The following is a 22,932-nucleotide window of genomic DNA, read 5'->3' as shown; positions in this document are numbered from 1 at the left end:
TCCTTTAGGCTCTGTAAGAATGAATTAGATGGCTGTCTTCTGTGGCCCCCCAGCACTGAAACACAACTCCAGCCCAGTGCTTGCCATGTTGTGTTGAAATGATCTTGCACTTATTCCACACATACTTGTAGAAAGCCTTGCGATTCTAGTAATGAACTATAGAAATGATCCCTGAAAGTATAGTCTTGAAAGCCTTGCTAGTCTAAAGAGATCACATTAGTGAATAAAATTGATGTGATTGCACATCCATTTTGTGAAGGGAAAAGTGAGTAAGCAAGGAAACAAACAAACAAATACATAAGAGCAAACATTGTAGCAAGTACCAAGTTACTGCAAGCGGGTTGGGGAACCTGTTTAGACATGGCAGTTAAGAACCGTCTAGCTAAAGAGATGCCTCTCAAGCCAGAGGCCAGGGTGTGGGAGAGGGCATTCATGCAAAGGGCAGGGACAGGAGTGTCTTGGTGGGAGGGACAGTAGGAAGAGGGGGAATCTCTTATATTGCTGGGGGAACTCAGAGTCTCTAGGGCTAGAATCCAGGCAAAGAGAAGAGTGGCAGATGAAGTGGAAAAGTAAACAGGGTCCATCAGGCAGGACTTCACCTCTCTTTCTTGCACTAGACCACAAGTTCTTCTTTGCAAGGGACGGAGAGCATGTCATGTATATTTAATTCCTCACATCTACTGCTCCCTTCTCCCACCACCCTCTAGCACAGAGCCCAAGGCTGGTACACAGCAGATTTCCAGAAAACTATTATGTTCTGTATCATAAACAAATCTTCGCTTATTTTCTGATGGGGACTAGAGACTGGAGGCAATCCCTGAAAGGTGAGATTATGTCTGAACACTCTAGTATTTTAAAAGATAGAGAAATCCAGGACGCCTGGGTGGCTCAGTTGGTTGGGCCGCTGCCTTCAGCTCAGGTCATGATCCCAGGGTCCTGGGATGGAGTCCCGCATTGGGCTCCTTGCTCGGTGGGGAGCCTGCTCTCTCGCTGCCTCTGCCTGCCCTCTGTGCCTGCTTGTGTGTACTTTCTCTCTCTCTCTGACAAATAAATGGAAAATCTTAAAAAAAAAAAAAAGATAGAGAAATCCATAAAACCTTTGCCCTGGGTGATAATCCCACCAAACTCAAAAAGTCTCCTCCTCAAGGATGTATAAAACACACTTCTAGGGGCGCCTGGGTGGCTCAGTGGGTTAAAGCCTCTGCCTTCAGCTCAGATCATGATCCCAGGGTCCTGGGATCGAGCCCCACATCGGTTTTCTGCTCAGCAGGGAGCCTGCTTTTCTCTCTCTCTCTCTCTCTGACTACTTGTGATCTCTGTCTGTCAAATAAATAAGTAAAAAATCTTTAAAACACACACACACACACACACACACACACACACACACTTCTACACAAGTTTATGTTGCTTGAAAGGAGAGAAATATATTTTGTTGTGGACTATTAGGTACTTGGCATATTCTATATGCTTAGCCCTGTGACAACAGTGGCTTTCTCGTTGGAGAATCCCAGAACACCTGAGAAAATGAGGCAGGGACTCTAAAGGTGATGAGTACTTGAAAAGCAAGAACGACCATTTATGGAGCCGCTAGGATTCTGGGTGCCCTTCTGAGCACCTGAGATGGATTAATTAATGTAATCGTCACAAAAGCCCTGTAACAGAGGTCCTACCTAGTATTGTTCCCATTTTATAGACAAGGTGACATAGGCGTAAGGATCTTAGATAATCTATAAAGAATTACACAGCTCCTGCTCCTCAGAGCTGGGGAACAACACAAATAATTTGATTACAGTTTTTAGAAGAAAGGAAAGCAATCACTTAAGGTGCCAGGAAGGGAGATGATAATCTCAGACTTCCTTAGAGTTTGAGGGCAAACAGAAAATTCAGTTTTACCTTCTGTTCTTATTGTGAGTGTCCCCTTTGACATCCATGTAAAGGTTATGGAACATCCTCTCGGTCACTTTCAGTTATGTACACTGCACACATCTTCCTATGGAGCAGCACTTGCTGGTTCCAGAAAGCTCCAGTTGTCACAAGTTTCCTCCTTATGCTAAAATACAATCTACCTCTCTCACCTTTCTTTTAGGCCCGAATTCTGTGTGCCATAATCCCACAGAATATGACAGTCTTGGAGATGTATATAAGGAACTGTGCTCTTTTTCTTTCTAAGTCCAAATAGCCTTTTAATTCCCCATGTTTTTCATGTCTTATGGCTTCCAAGCTCTGCCCTAGGCTCTGCTCTCTGTTCTCCATTGTATGATGTGTTCAAGTCTGCTGACACTCTCCAACAGCACTGATGTCTTGAACCAGACATAGTACTATAGATGTGGTCTGGCCCATGCCTGCATGGTGGGCTCGTTACCACATTTTCATTTATGCAAACTAAATCTCAATCTTTTTTGGCTGTCTCGACTCTGTTGACTCAGATTGACTTTTCAGTCAATGAAAATGTGTAAAAATTGTCTGTCACGTCTTCATTTCCGAAGCTAGTTTATTGAGAATGTGTGAAGCATGTGTAGAGATGGGGATACAGGTTTGATAGGAACATTGTGTCAAAGTTAATAACTTGAGGTTTGAAGGTGACTCAAACCTGAATTCTGAAACTTCCCATCTGCAAGAACGTCAGAAAATGATACAGTCTCTCGGTCCAGTTACGGAAAATGCAAGAACGTCAGAAAATGATACAGTCTCTCGGTCCAGTTACGGAAAATGCAGGATGAAAATGACTTTGCAGGGTTGTTATGAAATTTAAATGATATGCTATCTATAAACAACTTAACACAGCGTATCTGATTAAATATGCCCATGAACCAGAGCAGCTGAACCTGACTGAAGGAAAACACACCATGATGACTGGTCTCATTGCATGTCTACTATTGTCTGCCTCATTCTTTCTTATCAGCTGACCATTTCTTACGTTCTCTATCCTCAACCCTTTTACCTCCTCCTCCTTATGCTCAGCTGACAGCTTTGCCTCTTATTTCAGTGGAAAAATAGAAGGACTCAGGAGAGAATTTCCATACATTTCCTCCACCACATCCACCAATCTGCCTGTGTCTGTGTCCTTCTTTATGGCTCTTGATGTGTTGTAGACATACTTGTAAATTTATATCTTATACATGGTGTGTCCATATATATGTATTTTTAAAAATTATTAATCTCTTTCTCTAACAGAATGTAAGCTCCCTATAGATAGTCTTTCTCTGTTTGGTTCAATATGGCATCCCTGACACCTAGAACAGTATCTGTTCCAGAACATGGAAGACACCTGAATATTTGCTGAATAAATTCAAAGTGCATGGGAGGTATTCAATAAATGACACCTTTACTAATACTAATTATTTCCCTGGATTAGCCTCAGATTGGGGAAGAGAGTCAAATACACAATGACTCTCCAGTGTAATAATTGCAGTGACACAGAGAGTGAAACCCACAGAAACTACAGCAACCAGATGAGAGCCATGGAATGGCGTTTACTAGAACAGATACTCTTTAGTCAAATCTTGGCCTCGCTACATTGTCTTCGCTATATTGTCTCTTTGACTTTGGACGACTTACTTAATTTCTATCATGTGTAAAATAGTTATAATATAATGCTCCTGTTATGAGGTTGTTGTTAGTATTAAATAGAACAATAAATATTAGGTGTTGAGCTCAGTGCCGGACATAGAGCAATGTTTTTAAAATGTGAGGAAGAAGATCGGCGAATGAAGCCGGTAGTTCAGACAGAGGTTGGTGGTGGGGGTAGTAAGATGGGGATGGATTCTAGATTATTTTGCTGATAGGGCTAGTAGATTTTGTTGATACACTGGATGTGTAGTAAAAGAGAGAAAGAGGAGTCAGGCATGATCCTGCTGCCAGAGAGATGTAGTTGTATCAACTAAGATGGGAAAGAGCGGGGCAGGATTCTCTAAAATCATCTGTTCCTCAGGATGGCTGTTTTTCTCTGCTTTCCTCATTTTTTTTTTAATTGCTCCAAGCAAATCACTTTTAAATCCCCTTTTTGTTGTCCATTGTATATTTGGCTTGATGAATTTATTCTTTTTTTAATAATCAGATTTTAGGAAGGACACATCTCATCATAAATACACATATTTTAGTCAATGAACTTGGAAAAGAACAGATTTTGATAGAGCAAACCAAACTTAGGAAATGAAATTTAGCTAAGTCATCTAAGACTGGTCTAAGTTTAGCTACAGTCCCATAATTCTTGTATAAATTGGCTGGGGCTAATGTCAGAGAAAGAAATTGGTGTTTTTTTTTTTTTTTTTTTCTTTTTGATGAATTTATTCTGGGCTAGAAACTTCTATTATGCTCTATTAAAGTTAGAGCTTAGAGACTGTGCTTCCTTCATGCATGAGCACACTGTTCTTTTTAGGGACCATCCCTTTATCTTTGATTATTGAGATTATCTGTTTTTGTACGATCATGAGATTGTAGCTACTTTGGGCCAAGGATTTTTTTCATTGAAGTATTTAGCTCATATATGGAAAATATGTCCGCTGATGGTTGGTATACTCATCTGTAGCAATTCTTAGCTAATAGATAACACAGCCATTTTCCCCAAAGTTTGCTGATCACCCCAGCTTCTGCATCCCTGATGGGAATTAGGTTCATAGTTGACCAGTCCTTTTATGGACTTCCTTAAATTTATTTAAGGAAACTATCTGCCACGTAGATAAATTTTTGGCCCAGACTTCAAACCAATATCTGAGCGATTAATATCCTTTTCATGACAACAATTCACCTCTAAGCCACTCTCATGTTTTTAGTCAGGAACAGAACATGATTATTCTCCATGTAAGGGAAACTCAACATAAGATGTTGTCATGTCACTGCTGTTTATTTCTTCTTCCATTCTTTCCCAAACACTATTTGCTATACCTCTGCTCCTATGTTTATCTATGTTCATGGTTGTCTAAATTGGAGGGAAAAGGGAGTAAGTACTTAGGTTTTATCATTTACCCTTCAAATTCCCAAATTGAGAGGTCTTGCCTTTTTTTTTTTTTTAAACATATGGAAAAGTGAGGTACAGGTCATTTATGAAACAGTCAAGTTCACAGAGCAAAGTCAAAGCCAGCTGTGCTGATTCCAAACCTGCTCTCATTCCATAACACAATGCTGTTTCACAGGTGAAGAGTTTTCTTGACATACCACACTTTGCTTTCTCTCCTAACACATTTTCTAACAACATTCCTTCTGAAAGATGTGTGTGCTTCCATTGTTATGTTACAGCCTTGCCCTTTAGTATTACCAGCGAAATGAGATCTGTTTTCGGGCTTTTTTTCTTATCTTTGTCATTCGGCTTAAGGATAATATAAAAGTAAGGTAGAAGTGTTGGTAAAGGGTTTCACTGGGATGTGAGGTGGGCCTTGCAGAATGGATAGGTGAAGTCTGGCCAGACAGAAAGAATGGACTAAGTGATCCAGAAAATAGGCAGAGTTTGAACAAAATCTACATGGTCATGGAGGGGGCACCAGATTTGGGGATGACTGGAAAGCTCCGGTGAAGACTTAAGACTTTATCATGCTGCAGTGAGATAGCAGAGCAAAGGGAAAGAGAGAGGAAGGTGGGCATCAGGAAGATTACCCTGCAGGATTGTACAAGCAGGTGTGAACTGAGGCCACGTTATTTCAGTAATCTAGAAATGAGATGATAAAAAGCTCCAACTAGGTTGTTGGCAAGAGGGACAACCCAAACCTTTCTTCTTATAACCTGTTGAATATCAATCTTCTCTGGACAATGTTCATAGGAACAGGCCAGGTCCATAGAAGCCTGACAGCCAGAGGGAGTAAAAGAGAAAGAATTTCACTAATAGAATTCTGGATTTTTCATTTTAAGTTTAATTTCTTTGTAAACTGATACACTGTTTAAGAATGTCAGGCCCCTCTCAGGGCTGTTCTCTAGTCATTTATATTGCTTTCGAGGGAGTGGTGTAAAGATGAAGGGAGTTTATATGAAAAGTGTGACAGTCCTTTTCACCCAACCTGGCACTACTTAGAGGTAATTAGGTGGTATCTCTATCATACAGATAAAGATTTTGGGGTATAGAAAAGTAAGTTGCTCAAAATTGCAAACCTAACAAGGCCTAGGTTCAAGAGCACTCTGATTTTAGCGCTATATTGCTCTTTTGATTAAGAGCAAAGCTGCAGATTGAGAAAAATATAAAATTTTGAGAAAAATAAAAAGTTAGAATAATGAATAATAAATAATAAATAATAACATAAATAATAATAAAATTAGTTTGAATGGAGTAGAGCTTAAAAATTATATTTTTTGATTTACTAAGTTAGAAATTAGACAAATGAACAGAATCTATAAATAGCACATCACTTTTTGAAACTTTTTGTTCCCCTACGGGATAGAAACACTGAAAAAAAAATTTAATTTTTTCCATGGGCACATATAGAAGTTTGGGATTAGAATTTCAAGGAAGAAATTTAAGTGTAATGAAAGATCTATTATCCCGGAAGTGAAGTTGTGTATTTCAGTGGTCTGCCATCTTGAAGAAACAAAGTAGAATCAGAAGTGAGAATAATTGTTTTTTTTAATCAGTTGTCCTCTTTTTTTTTGACTGGTGAATTTCCTGATGTGTAGGCACTAGCAAAGATGACAGGTTAAATATATAACTCTTGTAGGTTTCGTAAAAATGAAGCCAGCATATAAAGTAATCCAATTTTACTTCTTGAAATTGCCACCATTTGGAATTTTCTAAATTTATAAATTAAAAATTTGCTGTCCAGCTGCGTTATGCTATAAAGTCCATTCCTGCGCTATAAGAAAAAGCAAGTTAAGTTTGTGAGAAACTGAAGTTTTTCACTCGTTGAAGAAAGCCCACTCTACTTTTATTCTCTTTGGAAAAGAAAAGAGAAAATGAGAAAGAAAAAGAAAAGGAAAAAGGAAAGAAAAAAAAAAGGAAAAAGGAAAGGAAAGGAAAGGGAAGGAAAACAATAAATTTACTTTAGTATAATAATAGAAAATTACTTTTCCAAAAGTAAAATCTTCAGTATATTTTCCTTAATTTTGGATGTGGTATACTTACCATGAGAAGACATGAAAAAGAAACATCCTGCAATAATTCTTCCTTAACATATATTTGCTTTAGGCTCTCAAATATCCTTAGCACCAGCTTTTCAAGGTCCTGTTTAGCATTAACTTTGGATGATGCAATGATACTTTGTTTTAGGAAGTTGTTAAGTAATTAAGAAATCATCTTTTGATTTCTTCAAAAGAATGTAATTAATGTTTCTTATTTTAAGAATTCTTAAAAGGAATAAGGATATACAGGCTTTTTTTTTTTTTTTTGCATTTCTGTCATGTAACCAGTTGTAAAATAGATTTCTCTTGAATATTTATCTCTGAGAATATGGTTATGTGTTTTCTTGCTGGAAGTATGGATGGAGATAAGGGTGAAAGGAAGAAGTTTTTACTTAATGTTTAGAAGGGATCCCAAACTAGGCAGAGGGCTGCGGGAACAGCCTCCACGTCCGTGGTGTCTACCTTATGGAGGGCCCTGCAGGGCTTTTCTCAAGCTGCTAGTCTCCCACCTCGGATACACTGACGGGACAATCCACGTAGGGACCTTACACTCTTTAACCATTATGCCCGTTTGTCAAGCACAATGCAGACATTGAGTGGGCTAATAAATGACAGATAATTTGGAAAAAAAAAAAAAGACATGGGAATACATATGGCACAGAAGAATAATGAATACCCATTTGTAAACTCACAGACATTGAAGATACCTGTATTCATTTCATCAACACCCCAAAGACACTTCTCTGGAACTCAGTAGGTCCATTTCAGAGAGTACAGGCAAAACAGAACAGAGACTTGCTTCTTAAACAAACGAAGACTCGGAGCTTGTCTCCCACCTGTGCATCAGAGTGTGAGCCTGGATAATGGCAGGTAGGGGATGTCGAATAGGTCTTTCTTGGGAAGGGAATACATTTGGGTACATGACATGGTGGCTTGATTGTTCTGACGCAGCAGGTTGCTTTGTTTTGTTTGTTTTGTTTTTAAATATTTATTTATTTATGAGATTGAGAGAGAGAGAGAGAGAGAGAGAGCATATGAGCCAGGGAAGGGCCAGAGGGAGATTCTCCAGCAGACTCCCCACTAAGTGAGGAGTCCCACACGTGCTCAATCCCACAACCCCAAGACCATGACCTGAGCCCAAATCAAGAGTTGGACACTCAACCGACTAAGCCACCCAGGCACCCCCGATGTAGCTGTTTTCACAGAGCTTTTCCAAAGTTGAAAGGACCTGGCAGCCCTGATCCAGTTGGAGCAGGCTGAGGCATCCTGAAAAAAAACAAGCTCCCAGCCCTTTTTTATAATTACCAAGTAATATATGAAGCAAATACCCTCCTGGCTCCATCCCTGACTTGCACGGCAAACTCCCACCTCTGGGGGTTCAAGGATGGGTCAAGTGTGCAGCAAGGCTTAGCAACATGGGTGAATTAGCAGTTGGAGTTAGACATACTGTGCTCATTACTTGCTAATTTAAAAAAAAATAGTGATTTTTTGTTTTGTTTTGTTTTGTTTTTCACAAATCTCTATAAAAATAGTCTCTGCACCAGACCAACTCTGTTCTTTGTGCCATGGGGTGGCTGGGTGATGGACAAAAATAAATAAATAAATAAATAAATAAATAAATAAATAAAATTGAAAAAAATCTTTATTTTCAAGGAAATGCATAGCAAGAAAGGGGGAGCTCTGCTATTCCCCTACTCCCTCCACTATGTGAGAGACACAGAGATTTTTAGAGGGCCCTAACAGCTACAGGAGAGTTCTGACTCCCTCTGTGGTACATTCCTCTTGTGAGGCAAACATGATAACCACTACACTATGGAAATGGCACATTCCTCTTGAAACAAAAGAGGGGTTTATAGCTGTGGACCTATGGGTGGTAATCCAATTAAATGCAAGGGTTGATTTGGTTTGCTATATCAAATTGAGGGGAAATGTTCTTTTCTGACTATGCAGTATACTCAATCCCTGGACTGCTGAGAAAAGTGAGTAGACTGTTTCCATGGGAAAAAGATTTTCTTTGAATTATAATCTTTTAAACCTCAAGTTGAAATTACAAGTATTATTAAAGTCAGAGAACAGTACATAAATATTTTAGTACCAACTCAAAAAGATAGGAACACCAGCATTCATTCTGACACTGAATGTTAGTAAAAAGGACAAATATTTAGGTTCCTATGTATAAGATCATACGATATATGGATTTATCTCATTTTTAGTTCTATCAATTATATTTTGAGAATTTTGCATCTCAAAGTGAAGCACATAAATGAGTGTATAATCATTTCAATTTGACATGGAAGCTAAAATACAACTACATTAATAAAATTCTTCATATTTCCAATGTCTTAAATTTTCAGTTTTCATTCATATGTTTGGAAACAGTTACATGCTAGGTTTCAATATTTAGCTTTTAAATTGGTGGAGCATATAGAACAAAGCTAGCAACCTCCTATCCTACTGGTCAATATATGTTTCTCTTGAATACAAATTCTTCCCCATCATCTCTGCTCGTTCCCTAGCTTAAATTCTCTTGTAGTGCCTCTTGTAGGACTATTTCTAGGCCATGCTATGGTTGCCCTGTTCCCTGTCCTGCTCCCCACATCAGCCCATCCAGTACAGATGACCATGACCAAGAAATTGCAACACGGATCTGATTGTTCCACCCTCTTTTGGAAGATAGATACAAACCTAGAACCAAAAGGATCTACTGGGGGAGGGGAGAATGCAACCAGAGAAAGAGGAAGCAAAGAAGATATTCACAAGAGTGTAAGCATTTGAGAAATTATATACATCTGGTCAAAATCAGAATGATATACTGAAGATGAAAAATGCATTCAAAAGAAAATGAAGCAATCTTCTTAAACATAAAAATACTGAGCTCATTTCTCTGGCCCTATAGGAAGAGAATCAGCCTGGAAAATGAATGGAAGGGAATATACCTGAGTTCTATGTTGAGAAAACGTCTTTGCAGAGTTTTGGCCTGAGCTCCTTAGTAGGGCATGAAGCTGCTTCATGGTTTGGCCCCTTCCTTCTTCTCTGCTGCCTTAACAATTTTAACTTAACCCATATTAAACAAATTGAAGTTTCCAGGCATACTCTCCTATCTTACACATCCATGATTTTCTTCATGCGCTTTTCTCTGTCAAGAATTTCCTCACTATCTTTGCCTGACAAAATGATTCTTCAAAATCCAGCTCACGTGTCACCTGCCTTCTAAGGATTACTTTCTTGTCTCTTCCAATTCCTTCTTCTTTGTTATAATTAACCTTCTCTGCGGGCTTTCATGCACTTAAAATAAAATATTATATATATATCTGTTTTCATGGCTCGGATCCCCCTCTTAGACATGATAAATGCTCGAGGACAGAATCTGTGTCTTTTTTAAACTTGGTATTTCTTTAGAGTTTCCAGCACGAAATAGATGCCCAATATATGTGCAACTTAATAGAAATTTATGAGGGAATGAGTGTTATCCATGTCTTTCCTTCCAGCTGTGGCTGTCCATTGACAAGAGTTTTTTTCTGGCTGATCATCACGGGTCTTTTCATTTTTGAGTTCAACAGCTAGTGCCAAGGGAAGATCAAGGAAAAGTGGTCTGCATCTTGATGCCAGATTTTAAAAGTCTTTCTTCACTCTAAGGAAAGAGCAGTAGGGGCAACATGGCCACTGAGTATGAAGAATAAAACCCCTTCGCAAACGTAGCTGAGTTTGTTTTCATGTTCTGGAGTATAAATGTTTGGAAAATATGCAATGGTAGGACAATAAGGTGTCAAATTCTACAGGCAAAAAGCCATAGAAGCAATATTCCAAAAATGGCCCCCTCACTTTCCCCTTTACCCCACCAACTGCACAGCTTGAGAATATGTTTTAAAAATCTGATCTTATTTTAAATCATTAAAGTATTTTCCAGTGTCTAAATAGCAGCCAGGTCTCCTTATATTATTCATGACTGCAGCCCATGACTGGTTTTTTCCACTACTTAACTGAGTGTAGCATCATTTCCATTTTGCTACTGCCTGATAGTACGGAGAAAGCTAAGCTACAAAGCTACATTCATCAAGAAATATTAATGGTGGAGGGTGGCTGTAGCTTTTTATAATGCTTAAGAGCTTAAGCTGTAATAATAAAAAGTTGGCTTTTGTTCCCTGAATTAATCAAAAGAAGAACTTGAAGGAAATGAAAGAAAAATCCAACAGGATTACAAAATTAGGGCAGAGTTAAGGAAAAATATTTTGAGCACCAGAAGAAGTCTAAGATAAATAAAAAATAGCAATACATTCGTGAAACAGCTATTTGACCCAGATAATTGCTACTCAGTTATGTAACTGGAGACTCCTCGAAGACTCTAACAATTCCCTCTCTGGGGAAAGGTAGGATAGACATCTTTCCCTGGATGCCCATCTGGATTCCACCAACTAGCTAGATAAAGAAGGTGGATTCCTGGCGGTTTAGACAGAAAGCACTAGAGCAAAAACTTGTCCGTTGTTGGAATGATGAGACAAAGCTATAGAGGAACCTAGTTCTTGACAACACTGGCCTGTGCCTGAACAAGAAGGGGACAATATCATGCCCTATTGATAACTGTAGGACAAGGCAGAGCTGTGTGGTTCAAGCTAATTAATTAGTAATATCTCCATACCCAGGAAACTCGAATTTAAAACCACTCACTATATGTATTTGAGAATTTCAGTTCTGAAAGCAGTAGGTGAGGTCCCTGTCTTGGTGTGTGACCCAGAATTCTCAGAAGGGATGTTACAGAATTCAACAAGGCTGGTCCAATATATCTGATTAACAGTGGAAAAGAAAGTTGAGGGGCACTTGCCTTGTTAGTGTGTTTGTAGAAGTCAAAATTCCAGTAAATACATAAGAATCGTGACATTTATAGAATTGCCTTTGACCCACATAGTCTTATGATACCACTGTTCAAATTACAGAGGGTAAATAATTAACTTTTTACTTGTATTAAGTGTTTCTTTTATTCTGTCTCTCAGCTCAAGAATAAAGTCTTTTTCCACTGAATCTAACTATTGCGGTTTTTTAAAAAAAATATTTTTGTGGTCACAGATTTTCTTGAGACCCATTCTTCTCTCCCCGCACAAACCTGCTATGCACACACATGCACACATGTGCTCATACACACGCTCCTGTGCTCACTCAGTGCCGTGTATACCATTCCATTGGGTTCAGGGATCACGTAATTTTCTCTGTGAATACCAGGTTAGGAACTCTGCTTTGTTGATTTTGTGTTGTGGCTTTAGATAAAATTAAGAAGCCTTCCTCGTTCACCCTACGCCTTTGCAGCAGTCACTTAAGGAGTATCTGGTGTTCCAGGATTCATCTACCATGAATTGGTACACCAAATTTTGCAATACCAAAAATTGCACTTTTTTCTCTTCCTTAAGAATGTCTATATTTCCTTTCATCTCTACCCAAACGATTGGTGCTGGTAAATCATTAAACATCCTGCATAAATTACATAACGCTTTAACCAAAGCACAAGGGTTTGAATTTGCTTCTGAGCAAATTTCTTACCATACAAGTTTTAAAAGACATTGACGACCGCAGCAAGATTACCTGGCAAAAATAATTCTCTTTGGAGTTTTTCTCTGGCCTGCTGTGAAAAGCATCTTTTCTTCAGCCAGTCAGCTTCAAATTCACTGTAATGCTCATTTGGCCACGTGATACAAACCTTGTAACACAGAAAGCAAATATCATATGTATATGTATATTACGTATATGTTTATCATGCTTCTAGGTACTTTGGTTTACTATTGCTCTGCTTTTGAGAGTCAATGTAAGATATTCAGGGGATCCAATTAGTCCTTAGTCTTTTATTTTTTATTTTATCTTATTTTTACTTATGTACACATAGACATAGAATACACTTTTAGAAAACAAGAAAACTGAAAGCCAAGGGGATACATCTGCAGTTTGAATTCCCTTAAATACTGCACAAGAAATAAAAACTGGTCTGAAGTTCTTTTGCTTGTTCTATGTCCTCTAAACCTGTTGTTTCCAAACTTTCTATGATGACTTAAAGTCAGGTATCATTGAATATAATATTCCTTCCAAGAGTATCAGAACTAGGAATGAGGATGACGAGACAGACTGTCATCACCATAAGTAAAAATGGCAACAGCATCCTGGGTGATGAGCACTGTAGACATAAGCCATCTAGCCTGCATATAACTCTAGAAAGAAGGTACTGCTAGCATTCACATTTTTCAAGTGAGGGACGTAAGAGTTAAGTAACAATGCTAAGGTCACACAGTTCGCAAGCAGTGAACCCTGGGAGTAAAGTCCTTGAGTCCAGATGAAGACAAGAGGGGAGAGAGACCCAGCTGTTCACACCTGCTCCTCTGATAACTATCCTAGTGAATGTTGAAGGCAGAAACACAGGCTGGTGGTGGCCGCATCCAGTTTGCAGTTTCGAGAGCTCTGTTTTTGGGAATCCTGCAACAAGGCTTGCATTTGACTCACTCATTTGACTAAAAATACATTAATCAATACACGTTTCTGAGTGCTCACCAAATGCCAGATACCATTTTGAAACCTTTTTACCCATATTATCTCATTGCATCCTCATGTCGTCTGTACGAACAAGTTGCCAGTATCCTATTTTGCAGGTGAGTAAACTGAGGCCCAGAAACGTTCTTTTAATTATAGAAATCGTCTGATTGTGTCTTCAAGGCTGTCCGTGTACTGAAGGAATAATGAGCAACACTGCAATTTTTCTTCAAAATAGTAGTAATACAAATAGCGATAACAGTAACAGAAACTCCCATTTACTGAGCATGCTGATTTTGCACCAAGCATAACACACCCGTGGTGCTAGCTGTAGTTATGCATACGATCAAATGAAATACAATTCATTATTGAGGTTATCAGAGACTAGTCCCTTCACTGAACTTGGGAGAGAAAGGAGAGATCATTTAGAATGGATTACCTTTTTCCTGTCAAACGTTAAGCCTTGAATCCCGATGTTCACATCAAGAGCTTCGATGAGGAGCTTCCGCGCTTTTGCAGAATCCAGGTAGCAGTCGGGGCACTGGCAATTGTCTCGCAGCCATACAGCTGGGTAGAGAGACTCCGTGCTGTCCTGCCAGAAGACCTGCATCAAATGAGCCCCGTCCAGCACGGCTGCCTTTTGGATGGCACAGTGCATGTTGCTGGTCCTTGCAGGGAAATCTCGTCAGCTACCTGCTATGACAGATCCTGGGCAAAAGGAATCTGACGCAGATCAAGCCTGCACTTGACTTCTAAGCATGTGAACAATGCAGGTGGACTCTGGCTCCTGTTCTTGGCTCAGCCGCCCAAGCTTGAGGTTTGCCTATCAGCGCTGGGACCTTTGTTCTGGTGAAAGTGTTTCACATGCTGTAAACAGAAACACAGTGACTAAAAGTAAATAAGATAAACATGCTGAATCAGGATCCAGATGAAAAGAATTCTTTTTTTTTTTTTCCCAGAAATTTTAGATAATGAGTTTGGAACCAATGACACAGGCACTTTATAATTATGTTTGCATAAAAGGCTCTGAAAATTTTTTAAGGGAGAAAAATGCTCCACAGATTGAAAGTGTCACTAATGATATCTGTGCTATTTTAACACATATAATTGCACCTGTCTTTTGGGGAAAAATGTTTTTATGAAACTAAATTAGTAAACTTGTTCTACTGAGGGAAATTTTAATGCTATTTATTTATTTTAAGAGGTGCTATAATCCAGTACATTGTGCTATTTCTATTCCATCATTTACTTTCTTACTTACACAATTCATTTTCTAAATGCAATATAAAAGTTCCCAGGCTCAGCAAGGTCCCCATTCTTGTCTTGCTTGATTCGTTCTCTGGGATTTTCTGTTTTAATAGAGTGTGCCTCAATAATGCACATCTAATCTAAACCTTTACAGAGTATTTTCATGAAATTTCACCTTACTTGGGAATACATACATTCTTTTTTTTTTAAGAAACACACCAAATGTTGAGGGCATGAAGTATTTATAGGAAAGGAAATCAAGTGAAAAAAAAAGTACAAGGTATTACAGACTGAACACTTCAGCGTTGATTATGATTCTATTAATGACTACATGGGGGGCCTTCCGAAATTCTGTCAATGTTCTAAATCTCACTTTCTTCATATATAATTTGCCAGGACTCTAAACATAGATGGAAGAAATAGAACTTAGCTGGAAAAGGTAGAATTTATATGGAAGAAATAGAACTTCTTAACCTGTTCCATATAATGATTAATTCATTAAGAGAAGGTGACATGTGATGATAGAAACAAGACTTCACTGTCTTGGGATGAAGGGGAGGCATGCACACATGGGCATGTACATATACTCACATGCACACACACACACACACACAGAGTGACTGTTAACCACATTCCTTCTATGTATCGGGCACTGAAGTAGACACTGGAGGGTTCCATGACAAGACGGACAAAACAGCTCCTGGTCTTTCTTAATCTTACAGAGAGGAAGACTTTATGTACCATTAGCATAACTTTAAAAAATATACTACATTAAAATAAAACAACTTTTAGGTGATTATTTTACATATACTTCCTCAAATCATTAACTTGGATGATTTAGTCAGGTTATGAAGCCAGCCAAGACAAGAAAAGATTGCTTTCTCCAGTTAGCTCAACCACACTGAAGTTACCTAATGATAAAATAGAAACACAATTCACAGGGCCCCATGCCGATGCCTACTCAGGAACTCTCGTCCGTTTTTTTCTTAATAATTTATATAGCATCAGGGCAGCACTACTTAGAAAAATCATCGAAAATATTATTTAGTTCAAACTTGGGTGTTTACCTCATAGATTTTGAGTAAGGGGACTTCAGAAAGTTCAAACATAGTTCCTATGTGGAATAGGTAGGATGTTTAATTTCCCTGATAGGAGAAGGGAAGGCTGGCAGGTTTTTTCTATATGTGGTTTAAGGGACAGTGATGGTTCCAGTAAATATAGTATAATCCAAGCAGATCCTTAAATAACATATGATACACAAGGACAAAAAGGAGAAATGTAGTAACTCTTTAAGTCAGGGTTGACAAATATTTTCTGTAAAAGGGCAGATGGTACATATTTTTGGCTTTCCAGGCTATCTATAGTCCCTAGCACATATTCTTGTTTTATTTTTTAAAACCTTTGTAAGACTGTAAAAACTAGTCTTACCTCATAGGTTAGAAAAAGCAGTCTGTAGGCCATACTTGGCCCACAGGCAAGAATTTGCCTGGCCATGGGGCACCTGGGTGGCTCAGTGGGTTAAGGCTCTGCCTTCAGTTCAGGTCATGATCTCAGGGTCCTGGGATCAAGCCCCGCATCGGGCTCTCTGCTCAGCAGGGAGCCCGCTTCCCTCTCTCTGTCTGCCTGCCTCTCTGTGTACTTGTGATCTCTCTCTCTGTCAAATAAATAAATAAAATCTCAAAAAGAATTTGCTTGTCCTTGACCGAGTTATGTAAAGCATGCTTTTATTACAGTGGTAGACAATCATACTTACATACGGAAAATAGTTCACTTCTCCTTATACATGAGGTTAAACCTATTCGAATAATACTAAGCATCTTCTTTTTGCCTGAAATGCTGTATCAGAAAGTTCAAATTTCACCATGAAGCTCCAGAGTTCAAGAAAAAAGTAAGATAATTATTAAAGTAAACAAGGAAATAAGGCTGGAGACAAATAGCATGGAGAGTCGTCTGAGAAGCTCCTGGACACCTGCTTAGAGAGGATATCTATTTGAGGAAGTCTTAACAGGATGTGATCAATGCTTCTGAATGCATATAAATTCCTTGTTCCCATAGATAGCCATGTGGAGATGTGGATATGTTTACCAGACGACTATAACAAGTCGTCTTAGTACAAGGCTATGGTTTTTCAGTGGGTGGCAAGCTGATGAGAGACAGAAAAAGTTCTGGTTTCACAGCAAATAAATATCAACATGGATAATGGAGAGCCCACAGGCAAATAGAAGCAGGAAAAAAAATACATGCATATATCCTAATTTGTTTATCTTGTTATTTATTTGTTTTGATACTTAACCTGATCTATTTATAAAGTGATGGATTATTCACTTGCTAAAATCACTTGCCAAGAATCAAAGGCAAAAATACCTCGGAATATCTACACACACGAGATAAACGTATGTAGTTTTCAAGCTCACTGTTTTCATATTGAGAACATAGCTACATGTTTGGGGGGAGGGCAGAGGGAGAGGGAAAGGGAGAGAATCTCAAGCAACCTCCACCCCCAGCACAGAGCCAGATGCAGGGCTCAGTCCCACAATGCTGAGATCATGACCTGAGCCAAAATCAAGAGTCAGGACACTTAAGCCACTGAGTCACCCAGGCACCCCAACCTAGCTACGTTTTAAAATACATTTGACATAATTGGCCCTGGTCTGATTTCAAAACAGTGTAGAATGTATTTATTCCATTGTAATAGTCCTTCACATACAGTGAACTGAAATCACATGTCTCCTTCATTCCCTATCCTCTCTAAATCTACTCCATTTTCAGACTATTCTTTATAATATATGATCTCTTGATTCTATACTTTTCAGGATGCATGGTTACTTTCCAGTTTTAAATGTCTTTCAAAATGTGGGGCTTCAAATTATACATTATAGCACAGATATAACATTTATAGTATAAGGAAAAGGGGAATTAGTACCTTAATGAGGAAAGAAATGTTTTAACTTTTATTTATTTATTTATTTTTACCTTGGGAGTTTGGAAGAATAGTGGTAACTGTTTATAGGTCTTAAGAAAGACTAACTAGCTTGGTTGTACAATAAGAATACTGGTGTTAATTATATTGATGGTAAGATTACAATACTAGTAATAATAGTAAAAGTTTACATTTACCAAATGCCTTCTCATGCCAATCATGTGCTAAGGGCTTCACATACAAGCTAAGGGCTTCAGATACAATAACCTATTGAATCTTCATCAAAATCCAATGAAAAATACACTGCAATTACCTGAATAAGCAGCAGAAGAAAGAGGCTAGGGAATATCAGCATACAGATGGTAGTAGAATCCATTGTAAGTTCTCCAAGGGAGAAAGACAATTAAGAGGAAAGATTCTTTTCATTTATTTTTATCATCACAATTCCATGTATGTCAGTGTATATTTCAGACTCCACTCATTTCCTATTTGTTCATTAGTGGGTTTGAAAAGGTTTTGGTTGAAAGGATTTTTATAAAACTTGAAACTTGATATATATATAGGTAATGGATACATTGTTTTCCCCTATAATATACATTGTCTCTGTACTTAAAGATGGCACTGTGTCCATGTCCCATTTACCATTGAAGTGATCACACCTTAGAGACATCTGTACCAACCAACACTAATTATATTCCAACCTGTATCAGAAGCTTTCCATTTCTCTCTCTTTTTTTCTTTCTTTCCTTGTTCTATCTAACATGTTTGAACTGGAAAGGAAAAAGCGTACTTCCAGATATAGGGGAACCTGACTCTTTCCCCCAGCCTGCTTGGCCAAATGGAGATCCTTTGGAGGGTATTTCAAGAGAGGAGGTGCCATCAGGACCAGAGCCTGATGGGAGCTGCCAGAGGCACCAGGGAGAGTGTGGAAGAACTGGAAAGACTTGGGTGTTGCTCAAGTTAAATTGTTTGGGTATCTATCAAGGAGCTTGTTGGGTCATTTCTATTCTTCACAATTCCTTTCTCAGTTTATGGTAAATGTGAATAGTTTAAAAAAAAAAAAGCAGAGAGAAATGGGAATATGGTTCCCTCTTTAACTTAACCTTGTTTTACTTAAAGCTCTACTGGGACAAATGTGATGAACATTCAAAAAGAAAGAATAATCAAGAATCATCAGTATTTAAAGGCAAATTCTTTCTGAAAGTTTATAGGTTTGTACATAAGTGTGACTTGTTAAAATCCATTTTTCCATTTAATCCAAATGACCTGTTAAAATTGAGCCCTGTTGAAGCATCATAGACTTGTACCTATCTGATAAACCACTGTGTTTCTTTGAAGAGAAAAAAAGAGAAAAAGAAAAGAGTAGGTATTCCTAGGGGTGTGTGTGTGTGTGTGTGTATAGAGAGAGAGAGAGAGAGAGAGATCTCTATATATAATATATATTTTACCAGTGGGTCCTCTTTGCTAAATTAAAGGGCACCTATAAAACAAAAATGCTAATTTATTTTAGGACTTAATTATTATTTGGCTTCTCCTTATTCACAACTATAATTTTGTTTTTAAAATATCAGATTGGTTTGGGTAGGAGGGAGTAGATTTCCTTGTCCTGGAAAACAAATCTTGGGTTAGGGGGATTCTAATCTGATAGGATAGAGTTCTTTTAATTTAATCCCATCACTTGTGTGTGTGTGTGTGTGTGTGTGTGTGTGTGTGTGTGTGTGTTCCTTCCTAACTGACTCACTGTATTTTTCCCCTTCAGAGCTACGGAAGTTTATTTGGGACTCCTGTTTGGCACAACTAAATTGTCTGTTTTAGAGATTATCCTACTTCGGCAATGGGTGTGGTTTTGTCTTTTTAAAAATTTTATAAATTCAAGTTCTTTCAGCTGGTTTTCTCTAGCACTGTTTGGAAACTCAAGAAAGTAGTTCTGAAAGTTATTTCATGCATTGATCTTGGAAATAAAAGAACTTAGAACGAGAACTCTCAGAGCCTGAAAGAAACAACTCATGCTATCACTGGGCTGAGTGCCCTCATCAGACATGCAAGGATAATGGAAGCTCAGAGATGCTGGGTGTGATTTGTTCAAGCCGGCAATGCTGGCTAGTAGGAGAGGTTGCTCCAAACCTACGTTTGCCAGTTCACTGTGCACGTATAAAGTAAACATTTCCTAGTTCTAATAAAAGAGAGCACAAAATTTCCTCAAACACTAATTAATTGTATTAATTTGTACCATGGGTTTTGGATGGGATTCTCAAGAAATTAATGTAGAAGCTCCACAATTACTATATATAAAAATTAAATTGAATGGAAATTAATAATGTAAATCCAAGATGCCTGATTCATCTACGGGATTACTGACCCCTAAAACAAAAGGCTATAATTTTTTACTTATTTTTTTTTTTTGTAAGAGAAGGAAAGACTAGAGTAGACTCATGTTATCAAATGTCAGTATCTGTTAATTTCCATCTCCTCTTCCTTAGGTAAGTCATCAGACCTGCCAACAGACCACAGGATTCTCTTAATGTGTCTGTCCTCCTGCTTCTAGGTGGTAGGATCAGAAAATGATCACAATGCAAGAAACATGCAGAATGTATGGGAATGTGTGTGTGTGATATGTATGTATAAGATCATTTATTTAGCACTTATTATGTTCTGGCCCCTCTGCTAATGCTTTTGATTATATTAATTATTTAATCCTCCAGAAACACTGAGTTCAGTGCTGTCACTGCTATGTTACAGGTGATCTTGAGCTTGGACAGGTGAAATAACTGACTTGAAAGCGGAGGAAATAGGAACCTGACCACTACACTGAACTACATCATGGAGAATCTGTGGCTAAATAATTTCCCAGGCAATAATTTTAATTTACCAAAAATGTACTATTAAAATAGTAGCCAGATCTCAAGTTTGTTGGTTGTTAGTTGACCTCACCATCCGACCACTGGAAGAACAGGACAGGACGTTTTCCGGACATTCCACCATAAAAGCTTAGGAAGTATTAATATTCTTTTATATATCAACCTTTAAATCATAAAACTCAACTCATTTCCATTTGGTAAGGTAAAGGTTGACCAGGCTGTATTTGAGTGTTTGTGTGTCTGAACTTTAGTATCATTTGAATATATGCACACTCTACTCATTACACCTGCTACCTAAGGGCCTTCAACTTAGAACCTGTTGTTTTTTATTTTTATAATCTTGATTTAGTAAGTGGCTGAGCTACTTAATAATTCACAAATATACTCCTGTGGACAACGAATTCTACAAAGCCGTTAGAAAAAACTCTCCATTCTTGTGAGTACGTTTAACATTCTGCCTGCTACCTTGTTTAAAGTATCAAATTTTGTGTAAACACTACCTTCATAAATTATAAAAAAGAAAACTTTTTATAAAAAGCCTTATTCTGGTAGAATTACCACATTCAGATTGAAGCTCCTATATCCAAGTATCTGTTGACTGGTGTAATGAAGCATACTGGGTCTAGATTTTAAGATTTCTAAATCTTTGAACCAGGACCTATATTCATTATGGGAAATCCTATGTTTTATAATAAAATCAATTCCAAATACCTGTTATGTCTCTTCTTGAGCTACATTTGGGGAATAAAACAACTGAAAACGCACACCAACGTCAGTCTTACTTGACCAGTATTCTTGAGAAGCATTTTCATTAAGTCTTTGGACTTAACAGAGGGCCAAGGTATAATATGCAGTCCCTTTCTGTGGTCTGGATTGTGGCTTATTCAGTGAATGTTTCCAATCCAGCCAGAGCCCTCCCTTTCCCACTACCAAGTCTGCTTTTGAGACAGTATCCTTTCTGTCCCCTCTGTAGGCTTTCTAGATCAGCTTAGGGACTGTAAAGTAACTTGACTACTAGACTAAGCCAAACATAATTGGGAAAGGAAAGCTGCCAAGAAGCAATCAGATCCACTGCATTCCAAAATCAAGCTTACTACAATGCCTGATGGACCATCCCCTTCGCAGCCCGCATGGTTGTGAGACACATGTGCCTGGATTTCCAATTAGATGCTCCCCCCCACCCCCAATCCACAGACCTAAAGCTCTTCCAACAAGGCAAAGTTGAGCTCAGTCCCTACCTGTTCTCAGATGTGCTTCAGGCACCAAACCATGCAAAACTTACCGAGGACAGAAAACGTCAGCTTTGATCCTCGGGTCCTTTGGGGAGGGAGCCTTCTGGTAACCAGCACATCCCAGTTGATCTGCCCGCAGTTTCCCTACATCAGACATGTGGTGTAGCACTATTACTTGGGAGCCTTTCTTTCTGCTCCTGGCAGCTCCACGGAAGCCCTGCCCCCAGACACAGCTGAGGTTTGCAAATGAGGAAGGATGTCCCAATCTGAAGGTGTAGCAACTCCTGAAGGGAGCTTGGAGGTAGAAAGAGAGAGAGAGAGAGGTGGTGGGGCAAGAGAGAGAGAGAGGGAAGAAAGGAAGGACAGCAGGAAGGAAGGTAGAGGAAGGGAAAGGAAAAAGAAAGAATTTTATGGCTCAGAGGAGAAGCAGTTAGAAAGAGAAAACATTTGATTTCCAATTAGTGCCTGAAGCCACAAAACCCCAGGACTCCGTGCAAAGCACTGCCTTAGTTCAGAGTCTTTCCTGGTAGAAGGTAGAGCAGTTCTCACCTGTTTGTTCTCCTGACCCCGAGCCAGCAGCAGCAGTGGAAGCCAGTGAAGGAGACTCCTGTCTGATTGGTTCACAGTGGCAGTCCTTTCAAGGTCAAGCTCCCTTGGAGAAAAGACACTGAGATGCACAGTTAACAGGGAGGACCCACCAGCCCCCACCTCAGCAGAGGTGAGGTGGTATTTGCTTGCCCATAGAATATTCCATTCGAACCTCTCTGAAGGATGCTGGACTACTTCTGGGACTGGGAGGAAGGTTGGGATGAGTCCCCTTAAGCCCGATGCCCTCCTTTCAGGGCAGCAACAGCTGAAATGAACAGTAGCTGCCCGAGAACACGGGTTTTTTCTGAAGGCACCCGATTGCCCAGTGACTTGACTCACAATTACACAGGCCTGAAGACAATAAAAGGGAAAGGCGGAGGTGGGCGGTGGGCCAGGGACCCAAAGCCTGGCTGCCAGACATTCAGATGGAGAGTGCCCAGTGCAGAGGAGGGCTGGAAGACAAGTCTCAAGTCGTAGTTCCTATCAGAGTGGGAGATTCCACTAAAAGGAAATCTGCAGGTGGCAACTGAGGTCCAGGAGAGAG

General features: G+C 39.0%; 1 protein-coding gene and 1 pseudogene across 1 annotated transcript in view; both read right to left on the bottom strand.

The window, feature by feature from the left end:
• Positions 1-22,604, bottom strand: part of BBOX1 (gamma-butyrobetaine hydroxylase 1) — a 60,404-nt gene extending 37,800 nt beyond the window's left edge. Inside the window, exons 1-3 of the mRNA XM_032881239.1 lie at positions 22,350-22,604; positions 13,982-14,409; positions 12,610-12,724 (exon numbers count right to left, since the gene is read on the bottom strand). Of these exons, the coding sequence (XP_032737130.1) occupies positions 12,610-12,724; positions 13,982-14,200 (334 nt within the window). The 5' untranslated portion in view covers positions 14,201-14,409; positions 22,350-22,604. The remainder of the gene's footprint in view (positions 1-12,609; positions 12,725-13,981; positions 14,410-22,349) is intronic.
• Positions 76-187, bottom strand: LOC116881470 (annotated as a pseudogene).
• Positions 22,605-22,932: the final 328 nt, after the last annotated feature.

Source organism: Lontra canadensis, unplaced genomic scaffold (genome assembly GCF_010015895.1).
Source record: "Lontra canadensis isolate GAN:19392208 unplaced genomic scaffold, GSC_riverotter_1.0 scaffold74, whole genome shotgun sequence".
In the NCBI taxonomy this organism is placed as follows: Eukaryota; Metazoa; Chordata; class Mammalia; order Carnivora; family Mustelidae; genus Lontra; species Lontra canadensis.
Note: the sequence above shows the minus strand (reverse complement) of the source record. Positions and strands in the feature narration are given on the sequence as shown.